We start from the raw sequence: 27516 nt of genomic DNA, 5'->3' as shown, positions 1-27516 counted from the left end.
TGCACTCCCCCCACTCACCATCATGAATAGTACTGTGGAAGCAGTAATGTCATTCAGGTTTCAGGGCACCACAATTGGGACAATCACATCAATTCAATTGTGAAATAGGCCCAGCAAAGATTGTACTTCCTTTGCCAGCTGAGGAATATACTGTATGTCTTTCCTGTTCATACATGATGACAATTTCGCTGGAAAAAGCAATATTATGGATAGAGGACTGGTATTTTAATCAGAAGCAATGACATGAAGTTAAATAGATCTTAATGATGGATTAGTTAATGACAAATACAAAGCCTTTCACTTCACAAGATGTTAATGGATGGACCGGAGTCATGTGGATAATTTGTGGATTCTTGTGATGCTTTTATCAGTTGTTTTGACTCTCATTCTGATGGTACCCATTCATTTCAGAGGATCCAAGGATGAGCAATTGATGTAATGCTAAATTTATTTTAAAACATCTGTTTAAATGACGAAGCAAAATCTAGATTTTGGATGGCATGATTACATTTTCAGCAAATATTCTGTTTTGGTTTAATCCAAAAATCCAAACTCGACCCAAATTTTCAGCATGTTCTCATTTCTCTTATAACACCATTAAAAATAATGATCAGCTACATTCAGAACCTCTTAAAAAAGACACAGTCAACAGTGAATTCAAAAAAAATCACAAGAAGCTCTTTACAGGCATCAATGATGATGATTTTTCTTCCCCTGTGATTTCAATTTGAAAATTAAGCTTTAAAAAGGGCAAAACAATACCTGTAAATTCTGAGAAAGATGTGTAGGGTTTCAGATTGAATCTCTTGCGATATTCATTAAAGGGCTGAAGACGAAGCTCCCTAGATTCAATGATGACCCCCTCAGCTACTTTGCGCACCACTGGATGAATATTATGACCACCTCCAATCTGTCACAACACAAAGAGATTTATGATTAAAAATACAAAAAAATCATTAGTGAAATTATACAGTATTTTAATCTATTAAAAATTAGTAAACATTTATATAAAAGTGCTCCTATTATGCAATTTTTAAGGTTGCAAATATTGCTTTAGGAGTCTCCTAAAACAGGTTTACATGCATGCAAGGTCAAAAAACTTTAGTTTTCTCAAAAAGTCGATTTTATTTTACCTAATTTACCTAATTAACTAAATGATTCATAAATGACTTGTGTGAAGTAGTTAAAAAAATCAGTCTCTCTAAACCTCTCCTTTCCTGTGAGTGGTGATGATGAAACGGTTGAACTGGCTGATGTATAAGGTTATTTTATTTCAAGAAAAAGAATCCTTGTGAGTACATATTGTATGTGTAGTGGACAGCACATTCCAGGGCCCGGTTTATTGTGGGGCCCCTCTCCGACCACAATAGTGGACATAGGTTTACAACATTTTGATTGGATCTTGGTGGACTAACATAAGAAAACTGTCCAATGGCATCAGATAAAGATGCCAGGACATCAGCCAGACACCTCTTAGATGGAAAGAAGAAGATCTTTGGTACAAAACCCGGGAAGGACGGGACTTCCTATTGGTCAAAATGCAGTTTCTGCCCTTCACCCACCAACAGACTGATTCCTCAGGTTTTGGCCTTTGACCACCATAAAAATTCCTGAGGACCTCTGGACATAGCAGCAGTGGGTGGAACAAAGAGGGATTACAGAGTTCCATCCAAATTTATTAATAACTATGTTCTCAAACCTTGCAATCTACAACACACACATATCTTATACTTATTCAGAGAAATAAGTATTCTCAGTGAATTCATGCATGAAGGTTAAATCTTTTTCTATCATGTTTGTGGTTAATGTGTTCCTAACATTGCCAAAGATATGCTGGTTGTGGTTTGGTAAGTGAATAATGCACTGGTAAAGCTTTAGCTATGCTTTTATAAATGTGTGTTTGGACTATGCAAAAAAGTTCCACAGTCTTCAGCCGTCAGTCTGAAGGTCTGGCTACATGAGACTGCATCCCTCATGGTGCCATTACCTGTCCTGCAGGTTGGGTTGAGAAGGCCTCCACCAACTTCTCCACCCCATAGTGGGTGAGGATAGAGGTGTTGAATAGGAATTGAGGGTAGTGAATCTCATCTCCAGCGATGTGGAAGCTGTCAGGCATGAGCGGGTGCCAGTGGTAAAGCTGATTGAACTCCACAGCGATACGGTTCTGGTACTGGAACTGTGAGGTGAACAGCAGCGTGGGATCAAAGTGGAGCTTCAGCCGGTAACCACTTAGATGCTGCACATAGTCCTCGATCACAATACGAATGGTCTCACCTTGATTTCATTGAAAAAGAAAAAAAAGATCTGAATATATAATATAATATAATATAATATAATATAATATAATATAATATAATATAATATAATATAATATCTTCATAAAGGAATAAGGAACCAGGGCTGGGGGAAATCCAGAATTAAGGCTTTCAATTCATGAGTTCCACAATCATATTATGTAATGTTTTTACTAAAACATATATTATATAATAATATATTATGTTTTAAAATTATATATAGATTTACATTTTTATATAATTTAATATAATATAAGCGTATATAATTATATATATTGTTTTATAGAACTTTACATTTAAAAGCAACACTTAGAACAAAAATTCTTATTTCAATTATAAGCAGAGATTAGTATTTCAGATACATGTATTTAAAATACGGATTTGAAATACAAAAAAAAGCTATTTTGTATTTTAAAGCGTTCAAAATATTTGTATTTAAATACATTTAAGATTAGTATTACTGTATTTTCAAAATACATAAATACTCTGTGTTAGTCAACCTCTTTATCAAGGTGCTGATATTGTGCATCAACTAGTTCAGCCATGCCTCCATTCAGCGTTGGGTGAGTCAGTTTTCTGAGAAGTTGAAGATGTCATGGTCCATTTTACTTGTTGATTAAAGTAAAATAGTGCACAATTCAGATTGGGCTTCAGTTAACATGACAGAATAAAAGAGCACCAAACAAGGGAAGAACATTTTTGATAGTTAAACAGTTGTTGTTTTTTGTGTGAATAGTTAAATCAAGTGTGAATTTATTGAACTTTTTCTTCATTGTTACACATAAAAATGTCTATCTGGGAAAGCAAATATATCCTTGCAGCTTTTAGTGGAAAAACGTTGGAGCGGGAAAAGAAGCATGGATGAATGGTTGAGTAAAAGAGTGTTATGTCCTTGATGCATTTGCATTTATTATAAGTGCAGTATTCCACGGAAGAAGATTCAAGTTCACACCCGCACGTTGGCAGGCAGTTCCCTTTCGAAGGGAACTTCGACAATACGTCAACGACGCTATGGGGGAACGCCTCAGGTGTGACAGGTGTCTGAAATCAAATATCAACTCACAGCAATCATGCTGACCGGCGACAGCCGTGAATCATCAGCTTGAATGATGAGCGTGCGACCTGGATATAAAAAGGGCGCCTTGAAACCATGACAATATCCTTTTCGTCTTCAGGGACTGTTTTGTCTGATTTAAACGTCTGCTTACAGCGAAGAAATGAAACGCACATCTAAGGCAAGTCCTAAAAGTTTTGTGAAATGTGCTGACCCGTGCCCAAGATATTTGTCGCCGGGTGACACTCACGAGATGTGTGTGTACTGTTTGGGTGAAGAGCACGCACAGGATGCTCTTGAGAGAGCATCCTGTGCAAATTGTGAGCGTTTTCCTATGAAAACGCTCCGGTCTCGTCGGGCTCTCTTCTCGAGGGAAGAGAGTTCAGCGTCTGGTCCTCGCGGATCGGGTCCCGCTCGTGCCGAGGCAGAGCGGCGACGCGCTTCATGGGGCTCCCAGATGGAGCTCGCTGACAGTCTCGAGGGGGGCGTTAACCTCTCGGACGCGTCATCAGCTGACGAGAGTGAGCTGCAGGTGGATGACGGAGACTTTTCTCCTTATGGAGAAAGGAGTTATGAAGTTATGGAGCGCGCCACTGACAAACTTCAGTTGCCATGGCGGCGCGCTCAGGGAGAGATCGTTCGCGGTCGTTTGGATGATCGGTTTCTCCCTGAACATAGACCACCAGCTCAGCAGAGCCTTCCATTCCTTCCTGATCTCCATTCAGAGATCGAGAGGGCATGGAAGAAACCGTACTCTGCCCGTATTCATCGACATCAGCGGGGCAACTTCGCTGATGTTGAGGGGATCGGTGAGTACGGTTATGTATCGATGCCGCCCGTTGAAGAGACGTTTGCGAACTATCTCGTTTCTGGGCGGGTGTCGACACTAAAAGCTCCGACTCTGCCATCCAAGCCCCTTAAAGCCACGGCTCGCTTGAATGGCAGAGCGTACACGGCGGCAGGTCAGGCTGGTGCTGCCCTTCATACCATGGCAGTGCTCCAAGCCTACCAAGCTGACCTGCTGCAGGATCTTGACCAGGGGGCAGGGCTGTCCCCTGAGGCAGTCGCTGAGTTGCGCCGGACCACAGATTTGTCCCTCCGGGCCACTAAACAGACTGCTGCCGCGATCGGCCGATCGATGGCGGCGATGGTGGCCACAGAGAGGCATCTGTGGCTCAACTTGGCTGATATCGGGGAGAAAGAAAAATCCCTTCTCCTTGATTCACCAGTTTCGCCTGCTAAACTTTTTGGCACCTCCGTTGAGGCGGTGGTTGGAAAGTTTAGGGAGGCGAAGGCGCGCTCAGCTGCATTTAAGACCTGCATACCTCTGAGATCCGGGCCCCAGCCCAGGCAGGCGGGAGGACCTGGTCCGTCTTGGTCTGAGGACCGTAGGCAGGACCAGAGGTCTAGTGTCGCCTCTCGTGCCCCCCCTCCATGGAGGAGTAGGACACAGAGGAGGCGGGCCTCCCGCAAAAAGAGGGACTTAAGGGAGGTCATTCAGCACAAGCGCTGCAACGCTCAGTGGAAATAGGGTTTGATCTCCCTGGAGGGCCTTTTCTACCAGCCCTCTCCCTCTTCTTGACTCCCCAGGTGTTTACGTTACACCAGCCCTGGGGATGGGCCTTATGATGAGAACTATGTTCTGATGGCCCACCGTAGCAACTGGTTGATGTGAGCGCCTCTTTTAGGCATGTAAAAGTGGTGGACCCCAGATTCATTGAGAACTCTCTGGCGAGTCTTCACTCCGCACGCCGCAGGTGAACTTTTGGTTTGTAAAATTCTGTGTGTATAACTAACACTGATTGTGTTTCTCTACAGACCCTGTTCCCTGTATAGACCTAGGGGGTCATTCTTAGAGGAGCAATTAAAGTATGGACTTTAGGGCCCTGAAGCCTCCCCCAGTTGGTGGCTAGAACGAATTAGGAAGAAGCTCAAAGAAGATTTGGCTTCTGTGCTGAGTATGTGATGGCCTTCCTGTCATAACATTTTATATGCGTGGTGGGCCACCGCTCATTTCTGTTTAGCCTCAGGGCTATTAGCCACCCAGAGGGTAGAGTAGTTGGTCTTCCTAAAAAAAAAAAAAAAAAAAACTTTTTTGCTTTAGGTTTAGACTGACGCTGGCGCTTCAGATAGATCTTCAGATAGATGTCCTGCCTATCGGTTTGTGACATTGGTATCCTGAGTACTCGCTCCCCTGAGCTCTGTTGGGTTTCAGAAGGTTGAGTGTTTTCACGGCCTCTCAATCAAGTAGGCTGTGGCTCCTCCGAGCCCTCAGGTAGATCTATGCTTGTAGGTCGGCCCTCATCCGGGCCGCCTCTGTAGCTGGCCTAGGCTATGCTAGGGATGTTGGAGGCGTGTTGCTAAGTATAGCTGCCACATTCATTATGTGTTAGGCTTCCTCCTCTTGATTTCAGCCTCCTCCCTTAAATGGGAGTTGTTGGCCAAGGCCCGCCCCTTTCTCTGCATTCAGGGGTGATAGAGTAATGCAGGGTGGTAGCTGAGGTAGGATCAGTCTGGCAGGGTTAGGCCATCTTTCGCTCTGCAAAGTGAGAGTTTGTCAGACCCTGCCGAACAGAGATGTTTTTGGGCCTCTAGAGCTGGCTCCACTCAGCCCGTTGAGCTAATCGCTCGACCGATGGGTTGAAGTGGGTTGGCTTGCAATTTAGCCCCCCCGCTCCCCTAGGCTGGGCGCAGGACAAATCCCTGTCACCCTTTGGAGCCACTTGCAGGCCTGCTCCCTGTCTAACATTGCAGGGGCATGTGGTTGTTACTCCCCCGCTAACTCAGGGTAGTTTTGAGTAGTCCATTCTCAGCTCTGTATGTATCTACCCCACACCACGATGGCTCCGGTTGAGCAGGGAGTTCTAAACTACATTTCATTCCGGTTTTCGAACTCCGCTCCCTTTGAAGCCAGAGCATTGCCATGGGCTGACGCCTATGCATTTAGTAGGTAGGCCCCTAATGGGGCCTCCACTAGGCAGAATGGCGTATGTTGTACTCCCCTGCTATAAGGGTATTGCTATTTGCTGAGTACACTGCCTCTGGCAATGTGATTAGGTACCAGGATGCTGTAGCAACAGATTTCTGCCGCGAAGGCTGCACAGTTGGGTAGTAAGCCCCAGCAGGCCTCCTTGACGGAATAGCCCCCAATAGGGTTCCTAGGCCAGCTCACCTTCGGTGGTTGGCCCTGGTAGTTCGGGCAGAAGGCTCACTGCTGATTAGTAGGCCTTAACAGGCCTCCTCTGAGGTGGGTCGCAACATTGTGGAACATACACTTGGACAAAACTATAGGAAAAGTTTTTAATAGTATGGTTCCAGCAGTGTTCGGTAAAGTAGCAGAATAGACTCGCTATCAGCTAGCAGGCTCGACCAGGCCTCCCTGTTAGGCGAGTCCCCAGCAGCAGTTACATCCAGCTGATTAGACTGTTTCAGGTAGTAGGCCTCTTCAGGCCTCCCTTAAGGTGGGCTCCCACATTTTGTGGTGGTCAGGTAGTAGGCTTTACTAGGCCTCCCTGAGGGTTTAATCCCACATACTGTGGTTACTAGGTGTCAGGCCCCACAGGCCTCCCTGGAGTTGAATTCCCGCTTCTTTGAACTGTCAGGTAGTAGGCCTCATAAGGCCTCCCTGAAGGCAAAGCCCCAAAGACAGTCAACTGGACTGCCAGTCTGGCTCACTATCAGCTATGGTTTTCAGGTAGTAGGCCTCTCCAGGCCTCCCTGAAAGTAAGCTTTCCTGCACTGTGTTTATCAGGTAGTAGGCCTCACTAGGCCTCCCTGAAGTTGAGCTCCCACATACTGTGGTTGTCAGGTAGTAGGCCTCACCAGGCCTCCCTGGAGTTGAGTTCCAAATGACTTTCAGTTTCCACTTAAGGTGGTTATCTGGTAACAGGTAGTAGGCCTCTCTAGGCCTCTCTGTAGGTGAACTCCCACATATTGTGGTTATCAGATAGCAGGCTTCACCAGGCCTCTCTGAAGGTGAGCTCCCACATACTGTGAGCTCCCACATACTGTGGTTGTCAGGTAGTAGGCTTCTCCAGGTCTCCCTGGGAGTAGTTTCACGGTGATGCTGGGTTTCGTAAGCTAGTGGCCACTTACTTTCAGTTTAGCAGTCCTTATCAGGCAGCTACCGGAGGTGAGTTTGCGCCCTGGCTCGGCTCAAGTTTTTATTCTCTGCTACGGGTTCCTTCCTGGAACCATTTTTTATCCTGCTACAGCCTGGTTGCCTACCAGGTAGATCTTATGCTCCCCTCACTGAGGGTCAATGTGAGTATGTGGTCTCCTGAGTCTGGTCAGTCGGTCGTAGGCCTCTCATGAGGCCTCCCAGTTAGATCAGTCCTTAGGCCCTCACAGGCCTCCTCAGTGTTTTTTGAAACACAAACACTGGGTAGATCCGTGGATCGAGTAGAGAAACTCCCCTCGCTGGCAAGGGTTGTAAAGCACTATGCTGAGTCATACTCTCCAGGATATCCCGTCTCTGAGATCCGGGCCGAGTGGTTCACTGCCTGCTCCGCAGTTCCTCGGGCTGGATGCTTTCCTAAAGGCAAGTGTCCAGAGGCTCTGTCTTCGGACAGACAGGAAGTGGCCAGTCTGTAGTGTCTTATGTAGTGACACCAGGTCAGGCCTGCCTGGTGGCATTTCAGGTGGCACATTCCCCTGAATAGTGACTGGCTGGGGTTCCCTCGGGTTCCCTAGCCACATTCCCTAGAAGGGACCCCTTCTAAGAAGTTGAAGTTGTGGTCCTAGGCCCTTGAGCAGGCCCAGGTAGACCTTTCACTAAACTATGTTTATGGAGGTTTTCTGTGGTATCATATAGCTTGGGCTATGACCGTAGGGAGTGCTGTCACTGACAGCCCTGTGTGACCTGAGGGTGAGTGGTTCTAGCGTTCATTGAATTGCTGGTTCTGACAGTTGTCACTGCCATTGGGCATGCACTCCCTTTAGCATGGCGGCGTGGGTATTTCGTTCCCCATAGCGTCGTTGACGTATTGTCGAAGTTCCCTTCGAAAGGGAACGTCTCAGGTTACAAATGTAACCTTGGTTCTCTGAGAACAGGGAACGAGACAATACGTCTCCCAGCCATGCCTCAGGGTCTGCCTGACAAACAGTCCCTTCAGACGAAAGGATATTGTCATGGTTTCAAGGCGCCCTTTTTATATCCAGGTCGCACGCTCATCATTCAAGCTGATGATTCACGGCTGTCGCCGGTCAGCATGATTGCTGTGAGTTGATATTTGATTTCAGACACCTGTCACACCTGAGGCATTCCCCCATAGCGTCGTTGACGTATTGTCTCGTTCCCTGTTCTCAGGGAACCAAGGTTACATTTGTAACCTGAGACGTTTTTTGACCAAGTGGAACACAGACACTTTTGACTATTGGCCCTTTCACACAGGACGCGGAATCACTGCGTAGCTGCTGATTTCTCTTGTAGTGGAAGCAGTTTAAGCTGTTGAAGCCTTGTTCATACTTTGCCTGCCTCTACAGTCATGGCCAAAATTTGTGGCAGTGACATAAAATTTTGTGTTTTGCTAAGTTTGCTGCTTAAGCTATTGTGGTGTTCATTCACATTGTTTCTAGATTAGTGATCAGATGCATTTTGAATAATTGCTAAAAGCTTCTTTGGCCCCAAAATAAAAATAAAAATAAATAAATGAATTATTTTGATGCTGACACAAAATGACCAGCTAACATTAATTGACTAATCCAGTGGTTCCCAACCTTTTTCAACTCGCAGCCCACACAACCAAACACATGAACATGCAGTGTTGAGATGAGCAGTCAAAATCGGCAGAGAACTGGAGCACTGGACAAAGCAAGACTAGAGTCAGACAGTTGTGACAAGCACAAACTGAGAGCAGATATAGAGCAAAAAAATCTTTAATGTGATCCAGGAAGAACGAGTCATCTCAGGGGTGATTCGTTCAGTCGCGCATGTGCAATATTCTATAGGTTCTGTTCCGCTAGTAGTAACTCACCTGTCAGTCAATGCAGTCTGAGCCGGAAAGAGAATTGATTAGTTCATCTTTTGGGTCTTTCGGGTTTTTGACTCATTCCTTAATCACGTGACAGACCCATACGCTAAACCAATGCAGTCTTGAGCCGGAAAGATAATTGATTAGTTCATCTTTGGGGTTGTTCGTTCTTTTGTCCCGTGACGTGACAGCATTGGTTGGAGTAATTAGTTAATTTACAACCTTCCTTACAAATGGGTGCATGGTACTTATTATTAATATTTTTTTATTATAACTGTTATTTACTCTTACAGTTACATGATGCATTTCTAATTGTTGCTTTTAATTTCTGTCATGATGGTACTTTTCCATAACACTGAATGTGGTAATAAAGAGTTGGTTATGCTTTAGATTTTGTCCATATGATGGCGAAATCACTTTGATTTGTTTGTTTGTTTGTTTTTTACAGTGGATTCTAATCTTCAAAAACGACTTTGTTGTATGATTTATCTCTTTTGAGTTCACCCTTTAGATTAGACTATAGAACTGTGTGATCAAAGTGTGATCAACTCCCAGAACTAATAAGGCAAAAATGTATCACCATCAGTCAGGATTTGGCCCAGAAGCTTATGTCCAGCATTCCAAAGTGAATTGAAGGGGTTATGAAGAACAAGGGTCAACACTGTAAATATTGACTCAAATTTTTGCCAATAGAACCTTTAAACCATATTATATGCTTATCATTGTTTTTCAGTATACCATAGAAACATGGGGAAAAATAATCTACTAAAACTTAAGCAGCAAACTTTGCAAAACACAAAATTTATGTCACTGCCAAAACTCTTGGCCACAGCTGTTCACTGTGAACCTGCTGACTGGGCGCAATCCTCCCTAAACAGTCACAGCTTTTTTGACACTGGCTTGAACCTTTTTACAATGTGATACGACAAGGGGGCGACTCAGAGTAATTGTTCTCCAATCCATCACAAAGCAGCAGTGAGACCCACATGGAAAGAACCTATATGAGGATATACTATGTGTATATATGAAACCTATATGCAGTTTATATCCACATATATGATAATATATATGCTGCATATATGCGTATATGTGCAACTTAATGGCGTCAGTCAGCGCAAGAAGTTTTCCTTGTGTTAAGTCAAAGTCTTTAATTTCTCTTTGAGTTTCTGTTTGGGGGTGCTTTTGTTTTGCATTCTAGTATTGTCTAATCGGTTTATTGCGACGTTAACAGATGATTTTGAGCGGTTGGGAGATGTGAAAGCACATGACTCTCTGTAACACATTGACTTTAGTATATGTATAGTATGGCTGAAACAATTAGTCAACATTATCGACAATGTCGATGATAAAACAAATTGTATGCAAATGTTTTTTAGTAGCGGTTTGATCTCGTATCTACCTAATGTGAGAGCCTGCAATAATGTGGTTTGATCAGTGTGGTGCTGTAGCACAAGACTGTATTACAGCTCTCCTGATTCAATTCAAAAGAAGAATACAACACTTCAGTTAACCTGAGAACCTGAGACTGCTGAGCGCTGTTTGGATGAATATGTAAATATTTACTGCACCCATTCCTATCAATAACTAAATAAACACAACAAAAACTGACCGCGATGTAAAAGCAGCACTTAAGGACACATTTGATTTCAGTGATGTGGATGTTTGCACGAACTCTGCACGAAATGAAAATGTCTCGTTTATGTATGGTTACCATTATTCCCTGAGGGAGGGAAAGGAGACATCACATCGTTGACCAACGAATTGGGATATCGCTCCCTTTCAGTCAATCACTCTCGACGTCACGTCAGTGACCAAAGACTTGGGATTCCATACCAAAGCACCATGGATGTCGCTATTTCCAGTCCCCTGTGCGAGCTGCCTGCAACACTTTTTGGTGTAGGCCGGGGCTTGCAACAAGTAGTTCCATTCACCATTGTCGAACCACTACCCACTCAGTGAGATTGGATAACACTGGGAAAATGTTCCTGTTCCAAGTGCGGAAGCTCCATCCTTCCTGAAGGAAGTCTCGGGAGCAAATATACATATGAAAATGCATATGGAAAAATTGAGGTGATTGAAACCCTACTGGAAAATGGCCGGGGAAACACAGACTCTAAGGCTGTACCATGGAATTTACACATATTGGATCCACTTATGTCTCTCATATGGAACCCAGCCTTCTACCTGTTCTCAAGAATTCAGCGACTGAAGCCATGGCGATGAACTCTCATGTCTGGCTGCTGAGGGGACGAAGGAGCTCGATAGGGTCTACGATATGGACTCTCTGGAGTGGTTTTAGCAGGCCGACACAAACCGGGGCCTCTCAGTGCTACTAACCGTTTGAGGTAAGAACACAGGAGGATACTGGCTCCACGCGAAGGCTATAGAATATAGATAATGTGTTGGTGGTCGCCCAGCCTTCTAGTAGAATGAGCACACCTTGTGCCTGATAAGCCAGGGTCATGGCATCCACAACCAGTGAGCCACCCTCTGCTTAGAGACGGCATTCTCCTTCAGCTGTTGTAACAGACAAGGAGCTGGTCTGAGGTCCTAAAGTTTTGTGTCTACGGTCTACGTAGCATCTCAAGGCTTAGACGAGAGCAAAGCTAAGGCTGGGTCTGCCTCCTCTGGGGACAGCACTTGCAGGAACACCACCTGATCCCTGAAGGAAGTAGCGGGAACCTCGAGCACATAGTCGGGCTGGGGTCTCAGGGTTACCTGGGAGACAGCCGGCCCAAACTCTAGGGACAAATCATTGACCGAAATGAGTGCATGTCCCCTACCCTCTTGATAGAGGCCAGTGCAAGCAGGAGCAGAGTTTTCAATGAAAGAAACTTTCTCTTGACTAAGCAAAGGCTCAAATGGCCCTGCTGTAGTGATTTAAGCACTAGAGTAAGGTCCCAAGAGGATATGGAGGGGGCCAGGAAAGACTAAACCTCCTGGCCCCTCTGAGGAACCTGATGACTGGGTCATGCTTACCCACCAACTTCCCTTCTACAGGTTCATGGTATTCAGCAATAGCAGCAACTTGGAACTTTGAGGGAGACAGGCTTTGCTCCAGCACAACCCTGATCGGGCATCTCCGGGAACTTCTCAATGAGAAGAACACCACTCAACGCACAGGTTCCACTTCAATGCGTAATCGTGTCTCATAGGCGGTGCTCTCGCTGAAGTGATGGTGAGATGCGACATGCGACAGGAGCGCAGACCACCTTGCAGGTTGATGCACGCAATGGTCGCTGTGTTGTCCGTTCGGACCAGCACGTGCTTACCTTCATAAGTGACCTCTGAGATGGTCCAAGGCAAGGTGAACTGCTAGCAACTCCAGGCAACTGATGTGCCAGTGCAGATGGGGGCCTGTCCATGTCTCTGTGGTCTCTGTGCTCGCACAACTGATCCCGAGACTGTGCTAGTATAAGCAAGTCATTAAGAGTTCTCTGAGGGGAACACAATCCGCCTCCACGTTTTCCGTGGAGACATGGGGAGACAGGGGCAGCCCCGTCCTTCGAACGCAAACCGCAGAAAAATTTCTGTGGTGCAGAAGGATCGGCACATGAAAGTATGCGTCATTCATGATGAGTCATGAAAATACATCCACAAAAGCCACCTCAGCATGTTTAATGCCCAGACACATGAGGCAGTCATTGTGACCATCACCCGGCACCAGGTAACAACCACATCCAGAAATGCATGGGTAAGGATGTGCCTTACTGCCAGCACCAGAAGCTTCTAAGAGCATGTTTAACTTGTAGCTTACTTGAAGATACTGGAGGGAGCAAAATTATGTTGTTGCTTGGCTCAGAAGCGAAAAAGCTGGTATGCATTGTGCCTGCTGCCTTCTTATACTCACGCTGTGATCAGCTGCAGCTGGATGCAATAATTGCATGCCAATGTGCATTGGCTTGTTTAGTTTACAGTAGAAGTAGATTGATCTATCGAAGGCGACGGGACGTCGAGAGTGACTGAGTGAAAAGGAACAGTTTCTAACCAGTTGTACACATCTAAATGTTTGTTTGTTTTTTTGCATTCAGAATAGGTCATATTTCAGGTATATGTACATTGGATGCCTACATTGGATGGCCAATTTCATATGTATTTCGTGTATTTTTAGAATACAAAATACTGTATTTGTATTTAAATACATCTTTCCACACAGTATTTTGTATCTTTATTTTAAATATTTTCATTTATGTATGACCATCTCTGATTATAAGTACACAAGTACATAATTTTCAATATAATATATTAATATAATTATATAAGTATTCTCTCGACATAGTTATTGTAATATGCCCATTTCTATATTAATTATTGTAACAGTCAAATATTATATAATCTAACAGCTCCCAAGCAAAAGATAAAATTAGCAGGATTTGGGGAAATCTTTACCTATAATAATGAGCCTGGAGGTCTGAAACAGCTGCTCATCCCCCCAGGTTGGATGCTCTTGTTTCAGGATTTCACACACACGGTTGTGCTCACGCAGCCACAAGGTGGCGTACATACTGAGACCTGGCAGTAGTCCATACACTTCTTGCCCAATGGCTAGCTGCTGCTCTGGCGGGACAGATGGTGGGTAGCTCATTTTGATCGGTGCATCTAGCACCGTGGGGGGGTATATCTCACCACTGACCACCTAGATCAGTGCCAAACAGAAACATCATGGTAAAATACAGATTTATTTTCTCTTATCACTTCGTATTTATCTACCAGAAATAATCAAATAAATGCCATTATTTTGAACTTTCTATTCATCTGAGAATCCCCAAAAAATGTATCATGCTTTTCATGAAAACATTAAGCAGCACGACTGTTTTCAAAATTGATAATAATAAGAAACATTTATTGAGCAGCAAATCAGCATATTAGCATGATTTCTGAAGGATCGTATGACACTGAAGTCTTGAGTAACAGTAGTTGAAAATGAGTTTTGCCATCAAAGGAATAAATTACATTTTAAAATATATTAAAACAGAGAAGTGTTATTTTAAATTCTAATAATATTTCGCTGTTTTTATAGTGTTTTTCTATTTAAAAAAGCAGCCTCTATGAGCAGAAAATACTTTTTTCCAAAAATCGTAAAAATATCAATCCCCCTTTTTAAACAGCAGTGGCCTGTCCTGAAATTTTGGTTTTGATCAGTATATAACTATATGATCACACTAACTTATCACACTAGACTCACTATAACTAGACTGAACAGTGTGCAATATCTTATATTACATCACCGAGGCTTAACGAAAACCACATGTTCACACCCACAATCCTATAAGGTTATCCGCAGAAGGAAACGCTTGCACACATGAAGTGAAATGAAGCAACTGAAAATGTACAGGGCCCCATTCATGAAACACAAGCAGAAAGAATGTGTATATAATTTGTAAAACAGGTAAATATGATTTAGTATAAACTTTTAGTTATATTATAAGAACAGGTAAAAGTGAGGCTTTATTATGAGCTGCAAGCAGTTTTAATCTGAGTGATCCACTGTAATGGAAAAGAATAGAATGACGGATCATAATTTAACGTTTTACAGATGATATATAGCCTACAAATGATCAGAATGACATATCTCATGTATTTGGAGACATACTCAGCCTAGCAGGAGTCACCTCTGATGACTCTAAAGCATGCCTGACATTTAACTGGTGAACGGTACCTGGTACTTCAGCTTCCCGTCTCTATGCAGTCTGAGGTCTAGCTGGCGATCAAGAGTGTCTCCATAAATGTGTCCAGCATCCACCTAGTTTTCAATATGCAATCAAATACAGACATCCTAATAAGCTTATGCCGTACAAAACATAATTATTCAAACATTTTTAGCTTTCGCTGCATACACTTTCAGAAAAAAAGTTACAAAACTGTCACTGGTGTGATACCATTTCAATAGATACTATTATGTACTTTTAAAGAATTAGCATGTTCTTTTAAAGTCTTGGTATGTACCTACAGGGTATAACAATGTATAATATAAATTAGTAAAACTTTAAAGTGACAGTTTTATACCACTTTTCTGAGAGTGTACTGTACAACACGCAAACAATTAATTATAAATTCATTTCCACCTTCCTGCAAAATAGTATATAATATTAAGCTTGTGTGCTGACAATGAGATAAAGATTTTTTGTCCCTTCTCCCATTCCTTCCAACACTATATCTAACATGAGTGTTGATGTGTTGATGTCCCATGTGAAAAAACAGCATTAAGCTATTTCTCTGCCTGAGAACGTATTTAATGGACATGGATTCAGTGTCCTAGAGAAACATTTTATTGTCTCTCTCTCTCTTTCTAAAACCCTATGCACAGAATTAAAAAAAAACTTTCCTGCAGGTAGAGCTATCAAACATTTTATTTGATTTGTTTATTAAGAGATAAAATGGTAAATTGCAAAAACTGTGTCTCACCCCATGAGCCAGACCTTTTGTGAACCCAAGTCCGACACGGTTGTGAGTCCTGAAAAACTGGTGTGTGAAGTGCTGAGCGAAAAATGCGAACATCAAATTTGTTCCCTGAGGGTCCGGTCTGAAATTCTTCCTTAACAGGAACTTATCTACCAGAAGCTTGGGGTCTGGAAGCTGCATTTTTCCTGAGAGACACACGGAATGATTTTACCACAGCTTCAGAAGACAAGGTATTTCCGGTGACTTTCGGTATTCTGATAAACTTGAGAGTATTTTAGTATCGCTTCTTATGAGGAAAAATGCATTTTCAGATCACGTGTCCTTCAGAAGGAAGAGGCACCACTGATTTGGAGTAAACTTTGATTATAGTTTCTTACCTTTGGTTCCCAATGGCTTGGGGCAGTCCTGAGGGACCGGTGGAAGAATTCTTGTGTAGTAGGTGATGTTGTAATATGCTTCCCAGTTCAAGTAATCATATTTGGAATTGTATGTTGGGGGACTTGGGATTAAGTTGGCTCTTACTGTGGGAAAGAATATTCAAAAACACCATCAGACACAAAACAATATCTAGAAAAAAACAGTGGAACAAAGTCCAAAAAGTATGCATTCATCTTAATTGCTGTCATATATATTTATCATATATTTAGATCTTAGTCAACCACTACACAAAAACCTCTCCTATTTAATATGGTTGAAAGCCAACAGCCTAAAGCATCAAGGTTTGTTACTGACACTGGATTTATTACACATTTACCTTCCCATCTATGGGTCTACAGCCAACAAGTGATTTGCAACATAAAAACTGCAGCAACAATATGAGTAAGCATTGCATAATCTTCCCATACAGCTGTGGTTCTCAAAATTAAGGAGGGAGGTATTGTAAGAGAGCATGAGAGACTCCTAGTTTCCAAATTTCATTCAATTTAACACATTTAAATATATGTGCTAAGGATACATGGAATAGATGAACCAATAAGGTTTGAGTGCAGTGTCTTCTGCTTTGCCTTCAACTCCTTATTTGGTGTTGAATGCACATTTCAGTTTTTTTTAGTGAATGACAAAATTACATTTAGGTCTGTTTTCAACATAAAGTAATGCATGCAAATAAATAACACACGGGCTACTTTTATAGTACCTTTATCAAGTCAAGTCACCTTTATTTATGTATTGCTTAATATAATACAGATTGTTTAAAAGCAGCATCCTCTCATCCCACATCAAAACATCATACAGGTTTGGAGAGAGATTAAAAGAAGATGTTTCTTTCATTTCCTATCTTTTTCCTTTCTTGTTTTTTATTTAATCATTTATTATTATTTGTTTTTGTATGCAACACAGACAATATATGGTAAATAACAAAATGTTTTCATGTTTTATTCATTTTAATAAAAGAATGAAAATTTATATGCCACTGAAACAACAAAATAGTGAAAACTGGAAGAACATATCATTTTAAGTTTTGTTATTCATTACAAAAAAAATTAGGACCCTCTTTATATTATATTGCTTTTCTTTTTTTTTACTAAGCTTTAAAGTAATCATTTGATTGAATTTACCTATACTTATACATTTCCCACCTCAAAAGCAGCAAGTATCTTTCAATACAACATGAACACAATAAGCACATTATACGTAAATATATATACAGTATATATATATATATATATATAAATATATATATATATATATATATATATATATATGTAAACACATTGTAGTTAAAGACAGCTAAAAAGACAGCTCAAAAAGCTAATATTGTGGGTAATATGGAGGCATGTAAAAGTTTTACTACTTTAAAAGGGAGGCATCAACAAAACATTTAGAAACACCACCACGCCTTGAGCCTTATTCTGAGCCAACATGCTCTCCGTTCTTTCCTGAAGCTATACCTAAGGATAGTCAGTAACTTGGCTCAAACAATGAATTCTTTTGGCCCACAGCAGTGTGAAGGACATGAGGAATTTGAGGGCCTCTTGCAGAGTACATGAGTGTAGCCATGGCAACTGTCAGAGGACTAATTTAAGTGAACACATGTTGAAATGACAGCCTCCTATGATCCTGATGTATCTTGCCACTACATTTACATTACATGAAGTTTAACCGACTCTAATGTCTTTACAGGAAGACATTACACAGCACCAACTGGAAGGAAATGATAAAAAAAAGGGGCAGTACGTTGGAAAGGGCCACTTAAAACAAAGCGCTGACTGAGTAAATAAGGGAAGGATGCTGAGTTAAAGGAGAAACCCCCATTTACAAGAACGAAAAACAACTAGGTCAAATTCATTCAAACCCAGCCATTTGCTCTGACAAGCACTGCAGAGCATGATAAAAAACAATAATCGCAAACCCTGGTCAAACACACCGCTATCTGAACTATATCCAAGCCATTTCGATTATAGAAAATTATGCCAAAGCAAAGAAAACAGACAACATCTTATCTACTGACCGAGACTTCAAACAGAATATGTGGTCTGGAAGTAGTTACTCAGCCAAAGACTTGAATTTCTTTACTGATAAAACATTGATGTTTACAATGTTTTTTGATGATTTAACTTATTCTCCTCTTTCCCTAAACAAACTTGAAGACCGCGCTTACGAACAGTTTACACTGACTAACGTTAAAGTTGGAGTTGCATCACCTCAATTCAATGCATTTCACCATTATACTATCCCGGAAATGATTTAGCATTTTGCATAACCCTGAGGTCAGTGGGTTTTCAGAATAGTTTTTTGGTTAAATTGCTGAAATAAGGTCTTTAACACAATAATGGTTAACACGAGCTCAACAAATTTTCATTTTTGTTTAATTGTGTGACATAAAATACAACAGTAATGTCCCACTTGTGATTTTTATGAACAGGTAAACTCATCTAAGCCACTTTTACAACCTTGATGTGTTTATAATCATGCTCTTTAAAACTATTCTAACTGATTTCTGAATTATACAGGAGACAAACTGAACCTAACAAAAAATATGTATCGGTACCTTGTTTGCCATCTACTAACAGGCATTATCCTATTTATGCCTGTAATGATAAATAAACATGAACAACATTATGAATGCGAACACTCAACTCATAATGAGTATGTGTAACAAAACTAACCTGTTAACACTTTGTGCATGAGCCAATCCCTGAGGAACGTCCTGTTGATGATGCCCCATAGCCAGTCAAAATTGGTGAGGATGTAGTGGACAACATTAGGACTGGGTTTCAAAAGCTGATAGACTCGAGACCAGAACTCAGCTGAAGAAGAAAACAAGCGGAGAGTGTGTGTTTTATTGTCTGGGATTATGAATCACCCTACATTAATATATTAGACATACATGTATGTATGAAATGTCCTGGAATTCCTTTGAAATATCGGACACAAACTGGAATGACACTAATTAAGCAATCTCATTACTCCAGAATACAAAGCTCTTTTATAACACAAGTGTCATTGTTTTTTTGTTTTGTTTTTTATCTTTTATTTAACACAATCATCCTACCGCAGCAAATAGCTTATGGCAACTTCCCTGGAACTTTCTGCAAAGCCTTTCATTGCGCCAGTTCATTTGTGCCAACAAGTTAAGAGAGACAGGAAATATAATTAGCAAAAACAGAAATGGAAAGGGAGACAGACTGTGGGAATGTCAGACAATGAGGTGGGGGTTTATGAGAGAGTGAAAATGACTTAGTCCTGAACCTTTCTCTCTGACGGGAATATGCTGGCTCAGATGCTGGACTATGTCTAAAGAGGCATATGCTTCCAAAACAGTTGTTCTGTTTAAATAATTCAGCACATTTTACAGTGATCTTTGTACCACCATTATGTGTATACAGCTTGAGTATTAAGCTGATGAAATGACTTAATTGTTTTTAAGGCAAAATATTATAATTAGCTAAGTCCATGTTTTCACATCATACAGTACAAACATATAAGCGGATTGAGATAAAAGACAAAATACATACGTATAGTGCAATTTTCTCCATAGAAGCCTGTTCTGGTGCAGTCACATTCGTATCTGTCCAGGCCATATCGAACACAAATCCCTCGGTTTTGACAAGGGTAATGGCAACAAGGATTCACTAAACAAGAAAACAAGCCATAATAATACAGTCAAAGTTGTAAAAGGTTTCACTGGTGTTTTGACTTTAAATTGTTACATTAACATCCTCTCCAGAATTCCCTAATGTATTTCACTTCAGAATTTCAAGCATAGTTTAGATGTGAGATTATATCTCAGAATTACGCAATCCTCATTACAAACCTCAAGGCAATTGCATCATGTGTTTTTGCAACTCTGAGGATGATTTTTTAAATAAAAAGATTTAATGGATTAATGTCAATAGTAATAGATGATCATTGAACCATGACTGAAATGTCTTGAACTTCGCACTAATTTCTTCATTAACTACCAGCCTTATACAGTAGTTTGTTAAAATACGGTTTTGAATATATTTCTCACAATATCAGTCAGTCATTCTCAATGGAAATGAGACAACAGTCTTCCCCGATAAGGCTTATTCATTAATACAAGTGACATCATATCTTTGCTCAAGGATGTCAGTGGCATGCATGACCCTCTTTCACTTGACAACAGTATGATGGACACAACCTGAAAATAGAAGATTGCAGACTGTGCAGCAGACCTCTCTCTCTCTCTCCCTCTATCCATCAGTGCATTATACAACAAACTCCCCGTAAAAATTAAACTCTGAGTAGAAAAACACAACCATTACAGGACAAAATTTTAGGACAACCACTTGCATATTTATTTCTTAATCCATCTACCAAACAAAAAATCCCTACAGTTTATTCCTCCAGTAAACTAAACTATGTAAACAGAGAGGCTGATGCAAAGATAATATACACAACTTTCTAACCAAGATCAGACTTGTTTATTGCAGTTTACACATACCTCCATGAGGATGAAAGGAAAAGAGGAGTCATGCTGGATGGAGAGCTCTGCGATTACGTTTTGCATGCTTTAACGCTTATAATAATACACTTTAATAAAACAGAATAAGTTTGCTCAATGCATTGTTGAGCCTTCAGACGTACATGCTTTAATGCTTAATTTAATGCTTATGCAAAAATAAATGCAGTTCGTTTTTGATTAAAATAAATGAATAAATGTGACAATTAACTTGAGAGAAAATCCTGAGGAATTAAAATCACCTCTAAACCTCCCAGAAGCATAAAAATGAATGTACTTAATATACTGTATACAATGGGGATCGAAAGTTTGGGCACCCCTTGCAGAATCTGTGAAAATATGAGTAATTTTCATAAAATAAGAGAGATCATACTAAATGCATGTTATTTTTTATTTAGTACTGTCCTGAGTAAGATATTGGACATAAAATATTTTTACATTTATTCCACAAGAAAAAAAAAAAAAATGCTGAAATTATTAAAATAACCCCACTCGAAAGTTTGGGAACCCTTGGTTCTTTGTACTGTGTTCTGTTACCTGATGATCCACGACTGTCTTTCTGTTTTGTGATGGTTGTGCATGAGTCCCTTGTTTGTTCTGAACAGTTAAACTGAGCAGCGTTCTTCAGAAAAATCTTTAAGGTCCTGCAGATTCTTCAGTTTTCCAGCATCTTTGCATATTTGAACCCTTTCCAGCAGTGACTTTATGATTTTGAGTTACATCTTATCACACTGAGGACATTTGAGGGACTCAAACACAACTATTTAAAAAGATTCAAACATTCACTGATGCTCCAGAAGGAAACAAGATGCATTAAGAGCTGGGGGTGAAAACTTTTGGAATTTGAAGATCAAGGTAAATTGTACTTAATTTGTGTACCGGGAAACATACAAGTATCTTCTGTTGCTTACGAAGGGCAGAAAAAAATTGGAAAAAAATATATTTCAACAAAATAAGAAAAATTTGGCCATCTTCATTGTGTTCAAAAGTTTTCACCCCCAGCTCTTAATGCATCTTGTTTCCTTCTGGAGCATCAGTGAATGTTTGAATCTTTTTAAATAGTTGTGTTTGAGTCCCTCAATTGTCCTCAGTGTGATAAGATGTAACTCAAAATCATAAAGTCACTGCTGGAAAGGGTTCAAATATGCAAAGATGCTGGAAAACTGAAGAATCTGCAGGACATGGAGGATTTTCCTGAAGAACAGTTCTCAGTTTAACTGTTCAGAACAAACAAGGGACTCATGCACAACCATCACAAAACAGAAAGACAGTCGAGGATCATCAGGTAACAGAACACAGTACTAAGAACCAAGGGTTCCCAAACTTTTGAGTAGGGTTATTTTAATAATTTCAGCATTTTTTTTGTCTTGTGGAATAAATGTTAATATCTTTTATGCACAATATCTTACTCAGGACAGTACTAAATAAAATATTACATGCATTTAGTATGATCTCTCTTATTTTTTGAAAATTACTCATATTTTCACAGATTCTGCAAGGGGTGCCCAAACTTTCGAGCCCCACTGTATATATATATATATATATATATATATATATATATATATATATATATATATATATATATATTGTATAGTATAAAAAAAATTAAAAATGCTTTCATTTATATATATATATATATATATATATATATATATATATATATATATATATATATATATATATATATATATATAATATGAAAGCATTTTAATTGTATTTTTATGAATAGCTAATGGATATGTAGGCTACTTACCAATGTTTGATGAAGCTGGGCTTTCTTCACCGGCACACAAGGAAAGACTCAGCGGAAGGATAAACGTCCACTTCAGTATAAAGCTAAACACTACAAAGCGAAATATCTGATAGGCCTTGTCACAAAAGTTGATATAGATTATATACAAATTATAGAAGTAATGAAAATGTTCATTGCTCACCTTTCATTTTAGTTTGGAACAGAACGAATATGAGTAGACTGCAATTCGAATGCACAAAATTCTAATTCAAAAGTGGCGTGTTAAAGAAGGAAAAGACTGAAAATAAATAATTCCATGTCGTTTATCTTCACATGAAAACACAGACGCTTGCCAAAGTCTTGTCGTGCAAACACAGACTCGCGGAGGCTTTTTGAAGATTGATATGGAAAAAAAAAACGACTGAAAGGAACTTCAGTTTTTTATAGTGGCAGCAACATGAAACACTACACCAAACTCACGCTTGCACCAGAACAAACTCACGATTTAAACCAACATGCAGAATAGAAAAGGATGTAACAGCAATTCAGTTTGGACAGCGAGTTGAGAGGAAGAAAAAAAAAAACTTGGGCGCCACCGTGTGTTTGAATCTGCTGAGCAAAACCAGACGCACTTGTATACCGCGGCACTCCAAAAAAGCATTTTGTTGAGTTTAACTTAATACTCATGAAATCGCATCCTAATATGACGTAAACAACATAATACACATACATTGCTATATGGTACTGCGCTAAGCTAACTGAGACTTGTGACAGCACTTGCTGTTTTGTTTGATTGCTTTCATTGTCCTTATTTGTAAGTCGTTTCGGATAAAAGCGTCTGCTACATGACTACATGTAAATGTATGAACAAATGTAACAATTTATATTATATTAATTACAATAATAATGACAGGTTTCGTTGCTTCTTGCAAATACAGACAATGTGTTGAAAATATAGCAATACCAATTTCATCATTTTGTAAATGACACAGATAAACGAAGCATTTCTGTAAGGTCATACACATTAAACTGGAAAAAGCGAATAATATTCAAATCACTATGAATCCTGTTCCAGCAGGCAGGTGAATTTTATATAGCTCGTTTCAGAATTATTGCTCACCATTCTGGCTGAAGGCCCTGTAGGGGGCTGAACTTCAGGGAAATGGGATGGACACAGAAACTACCCCCTTTTTTTTCAAATAAAGAACATGGCATGAATATAAAATTGAAGGATGAGTATGGCACTGAGAGTATGCCTGATTAAAACTTGTTCACACATCAGTTTTGGAACTAAATAACACATTGTAAACTAGCCTACTGAAAGAAATATCTCCACTAAATCTGCTTGAAAAACATTGAAAATGCACCCTTAAATAAAAAGCCTCTTTAACTCTTTAAATTTTACGATCTCTAGCTGCTCCACGACCACACCCTTCCTATTTTGCTCCTCCAGGGTAAGTTTCTCATAAATTACCCTATTGTAAATATTACCTACACCTCCCTAACTAAAAATCACAAAACAGCACAATTTGAGTCCTTCAGTGCTTCCAGCTGGTTCATTGTGCTTCTCCAGCATTGTATGCATCTAAATGCATTGTATACATCCAAAATCTAACAATTTATTGCCTTAGCATGGAAATGTAATTCACAATGCAATTCCTGAAAATACTGCAGCTCTTCTCAAAACACCATCATATCTGTAGATGTTTATTCAGCGCAACAACAAGGCCTAACAGAATACTGTTGAATTCTAAACAAGTATTTACAAAAATTATTTTTCAGTCCCATGTGTTTAGGAATAACTGACTCTAATAAACTATATGTAAAAACCTCTTTGACACTAACCCTATAATCAAGTCATTCAGAAAGCACCTTTTACAAAGTAACTTTAGAATCAGTGTCTCTCCTGGATTCATAATAATAAGACATCTGGTTACACTTCTTTCCAGAAAAAAAAAGAGATAAGATATGTATAGTCAATTTGTATATGTTTACATGTAATGACTTATAATGAAGGAAAACAAGTGCTTCCCAGGATGCACTTCATGTGTTTACTATACTCTTTTACACATTTCCAATATAAATTCCTGCATTTTCTTCAACGCATGTGTAAAAATCATGTAAATATCACTCACACAAACAATAAAAAAGATAGATAGATAGATAGATAGATATATAGATAGATAGATAGATAGATAGATAGATAGATAGATAGATAGATAGATAGATAGATAGATAGATAGATAGATAGATAGATAGATAGATAGATAGATCAAATTCATCATGTGTATCTTCCTTCAGAATTACCTGAAAAGGTAAGCATGACTGCAGAGCATTTTCCAAAAAAAACTCTGCTCAATACTTCTGGTAACAGATTGCACATTCCTTTGTTCCTGATATAACATGCGTTTGCATGTTTTTAACACTGTATTTGTAATATTCTGATTTGGCATCTAATGCTCACAGGTTAGTCATTTCAACTATATGCAAACCAAAAAAAAAAAAAAAAAAAGGCCTTTTTCACCATTTTGCTCAAACACAGTGGCACAAAATCTGCCTGCATTGAATTCCCTCTCTGCTTTTTTTTGATGATGCTTATTGCCTTTGACTGACAGCGAAAATGTAGGCTACTGGCTGTCTCCAGTCTGAACATTTCAAGTCATCCTAATTATATGGAATTTCTCTGTACTCTTATTATATGGCATGATAACAATTCTGAAAGACTTAGAAGTTAAGAGTGTAGTCGATAATTCTGTCATAATTGGACCTGGTTTTATAAAAGTGTAGCATTGCCTCCATATTCAGCATTAATGTTAACTGGTGGCGTTTGATGACACCCCAGTCGCTTCAAATGTCTTAGTTACGGTAAGTAACTGAAATTAATTAGGCTGAGGTTTTAATTTTTAAGACATTTGATCACCAAACCAGATAAAATATAGCTTATAACGAAATAAATTAGATTTATTCTAAATAGCCTATATTTTTCCAAAGTCATCGTCGAACCATCACAGTCGGAGTTTGAGGGAGAAAGGGTCAGTTTTGGCATCAAGGTGTTCATCGCCTTCATCTTTATTCATACGCACGTGCTGCGCGACGGATATTGTGGACCCACAAGTGCTAAAGGTGTTCATGGAGCTCGCAATGACGGAGAAAGAAACATCAAGAATAGTGATAATGATTTTATTTAACAAATTTAATATTGCTGCAATAAATATGACGCATAAAAACATGTTTAATATGATATTTAACGTTTTTTCTTATCGCAGATGAATGGATTAACGTGGCATCCGAAATGTTTGCAGTGCTCTGTGTGCGGAGAGTCCTTGAGTCAACATTACAGCATCTTCATCAGAAATAAAAAGATTTTCTGTAGAACGGATTATAACAGGTAAAACGTTTATTTACATCACGTTCATCATATATTGACATGTATAGTATGCTGTAAACATGCTGCAAATGTGGCTTATTATATTTTACATAATTTTATAGAAAACAGAAAACTTTCAGTTAAAATAAAATGTTAATTTATAAAAGGAAAAGGGATTCATTTTAAAATTATTGCTGCTTTTTAAAATCATTTTTGAAATGAAAGTGCAGCTAGAGTTACAGTCTGTAACCTTTGAATGACATTACTGAAGAAAATTGAGTTCAAACTCATAAAAAAAATATAAAATAGATTGTTACAAGTTAAGAGAAACACATAATTGTTCTGACAAATGCCATGATTACAAAATTGGTGAAACGTTACCAGCAGCAAAATAGTTTTTTGGCATAAAATGTGCTCGATGTGGCCTTCAAGTCAGTGCAAATGACTGGGTTCGGAAGGCTGGCAAAGATATATATCATCTCGCCTGCTTCGCTTGCTTCGTCTGCAAAAGGCAGCTTTCCACAGGAGAAGAGTTCGGCTTGATGGAGAATCAAGTTCTCTGTCTCCTTCACTACGACACAATGCTGCCAAACCTACAGATCATGTCAGACAATGGTAATTTTGATTATTTCTTGGATGTGTACACTAACAATCTGCTTTTGATTATTTTAACTGAAAAGGACAATATATATTGTATATAATAACTGAAAAGGACATTAAAACAGTATCTTACATGTTAACTAGAAACAACCATCTCTAATACACTAATATGAGGGACATTTAAAAATGAAGATACCAGACCTCTGCAATGCCCTTTCTGTCACATAACCAGTACTTCTTGCCCTCAGGTAGCCCTGAGACTCACAGAGACTGACCACTATTTTAGCATCACTCTCAGAACAAAAAGGTACATAACTGTCACTGTCACCCATTTAAAAAAATAAAAAATAAATAAATACTAACATACACTTAAGGTGCTGATATGTACTTTTAATGAACTAATATGTACCATTTTGGGGTAAGCTACATTTTAGCTTTTGTATCTTAGGTTATAGTGACAGCTTTATAATTGTATACCATCGTTCAAAAGTTTGTGGTCCGTTATATAACTGTGGTCATTTTGATTAGCTCAGCATGGAGCTTGTCAGTCCTTGGTAGTGCAGCTAGAGTAATCAATCAACTATGGGTGGCAAGGCACAGTCAAAAGATCTCAGGGATAAAGTTGTGGATGGTCACAAGTCACAGATGAAATTGCAAAGTCTACATGTTCAAAGTTAGAGACGTATCCCAATAGACTAAAGGCAACAGTCTAATTAAAGGAAAATTTGATTATTTTAAAGGGAGATCCTTTTCTATACCCCCCCCCCCCCCCTCTCTCTCTATATATATATATGTATATATAAACTTATAAGTTTGCCCACTTAAAGTATTTGAAACTGTATAATATTTATAAGCGATGGAGTGGTTTTAAAGGTATTATATGATCGACTGGAAATTAGTACATTATGAAAAGGGTGTCTATTTAATAATACTGAACACATCTGTATTTGACAACTTTAATAGTCTGGTGCCAATTTGATGCTGAAAGTTGCTCCAAACAAGTGAGATGAATCAAATGAAATGTGAAAGACTGTTACTTGATTGGGTTTAAGCTTTCCTAATTGTCATGCTGAAGTGCGTTCTTTTCATCTTTAGTTATCACTTGCTACAAAAAAAGAAAAAAAAGAAAAAAAAAGGTCAAAACCTTTCAATTCTCATTGCTTAAAATTGT

At 39.5% G+C, this 27516-nt stretch overlaps 1 protein-coding gene across 1 annotated transcript in view; it reads right to left on the bottom strand.

Annotated features, from left to right (window-relative positions):
• The window catches only part of LOC127997173 (prostaglandin G/H synthase 1-like), a 29213-nt gene extending 6273 nt beyond the window's left edge, over positions 1-22940 (bottom strand). The window contains exons 1-10 of the mRNA XM_052592003.1: positions 22581-22940; positions 22400-22489; positions 19679-19795; positions 18830-18970; positions 16100-16243; positions 15726-15907; positions 14980-15063; positions 13710-13956; positions 1988-2274; positions 763-910 (exon numbers count right to left, since the gene is read on the bottom strand). Of these exons, the coding sequence (XP_052447963.1) occupies positions 763-910; positions 1988-2274; positions 13710-13956; positions 14980-15063; positions 15726-15907; positions 16100-16243; positions 18830-18970; positions 19679-19795; positions 22400-22489; positions 22581-22587 (1447 nt within the window). The 5' untranslated portion in view covers positions 22588-22940. The remainder of the gene's footprint in view (positions 1-762; positions 911-1987; positions 2275-13709; positions 13957-14979; positions 15064-15725; positions 15908-16099; positions 16244-18829; positions 18971-19678; positions 19796-22399; positions 22490-22580) is intronic.
• Between the last annotated feature and the right edge of the window lie 4576 nt (positions 22941-27516).

Source organism: Carassius gibelio, chromosome A5 (genome assembly GCF_023724105.1).
Source record: "Carassius gibelio isolate Cgi1373 ecotype wild population from Czech Republic chromosome A5, carGib1.2-hapl.c, whole genome shotgun sequence".
NCBI lineage: Eukaryota > Metazoa > Chordata > Actinopteri > Cypriniformes > Cyprinidae > Carassius > Carassius gibelio.
Note: the sequence above shows the minus strand (reverse complement) of the source record. Positions and strands in the feature narration are given on the sequence as shown.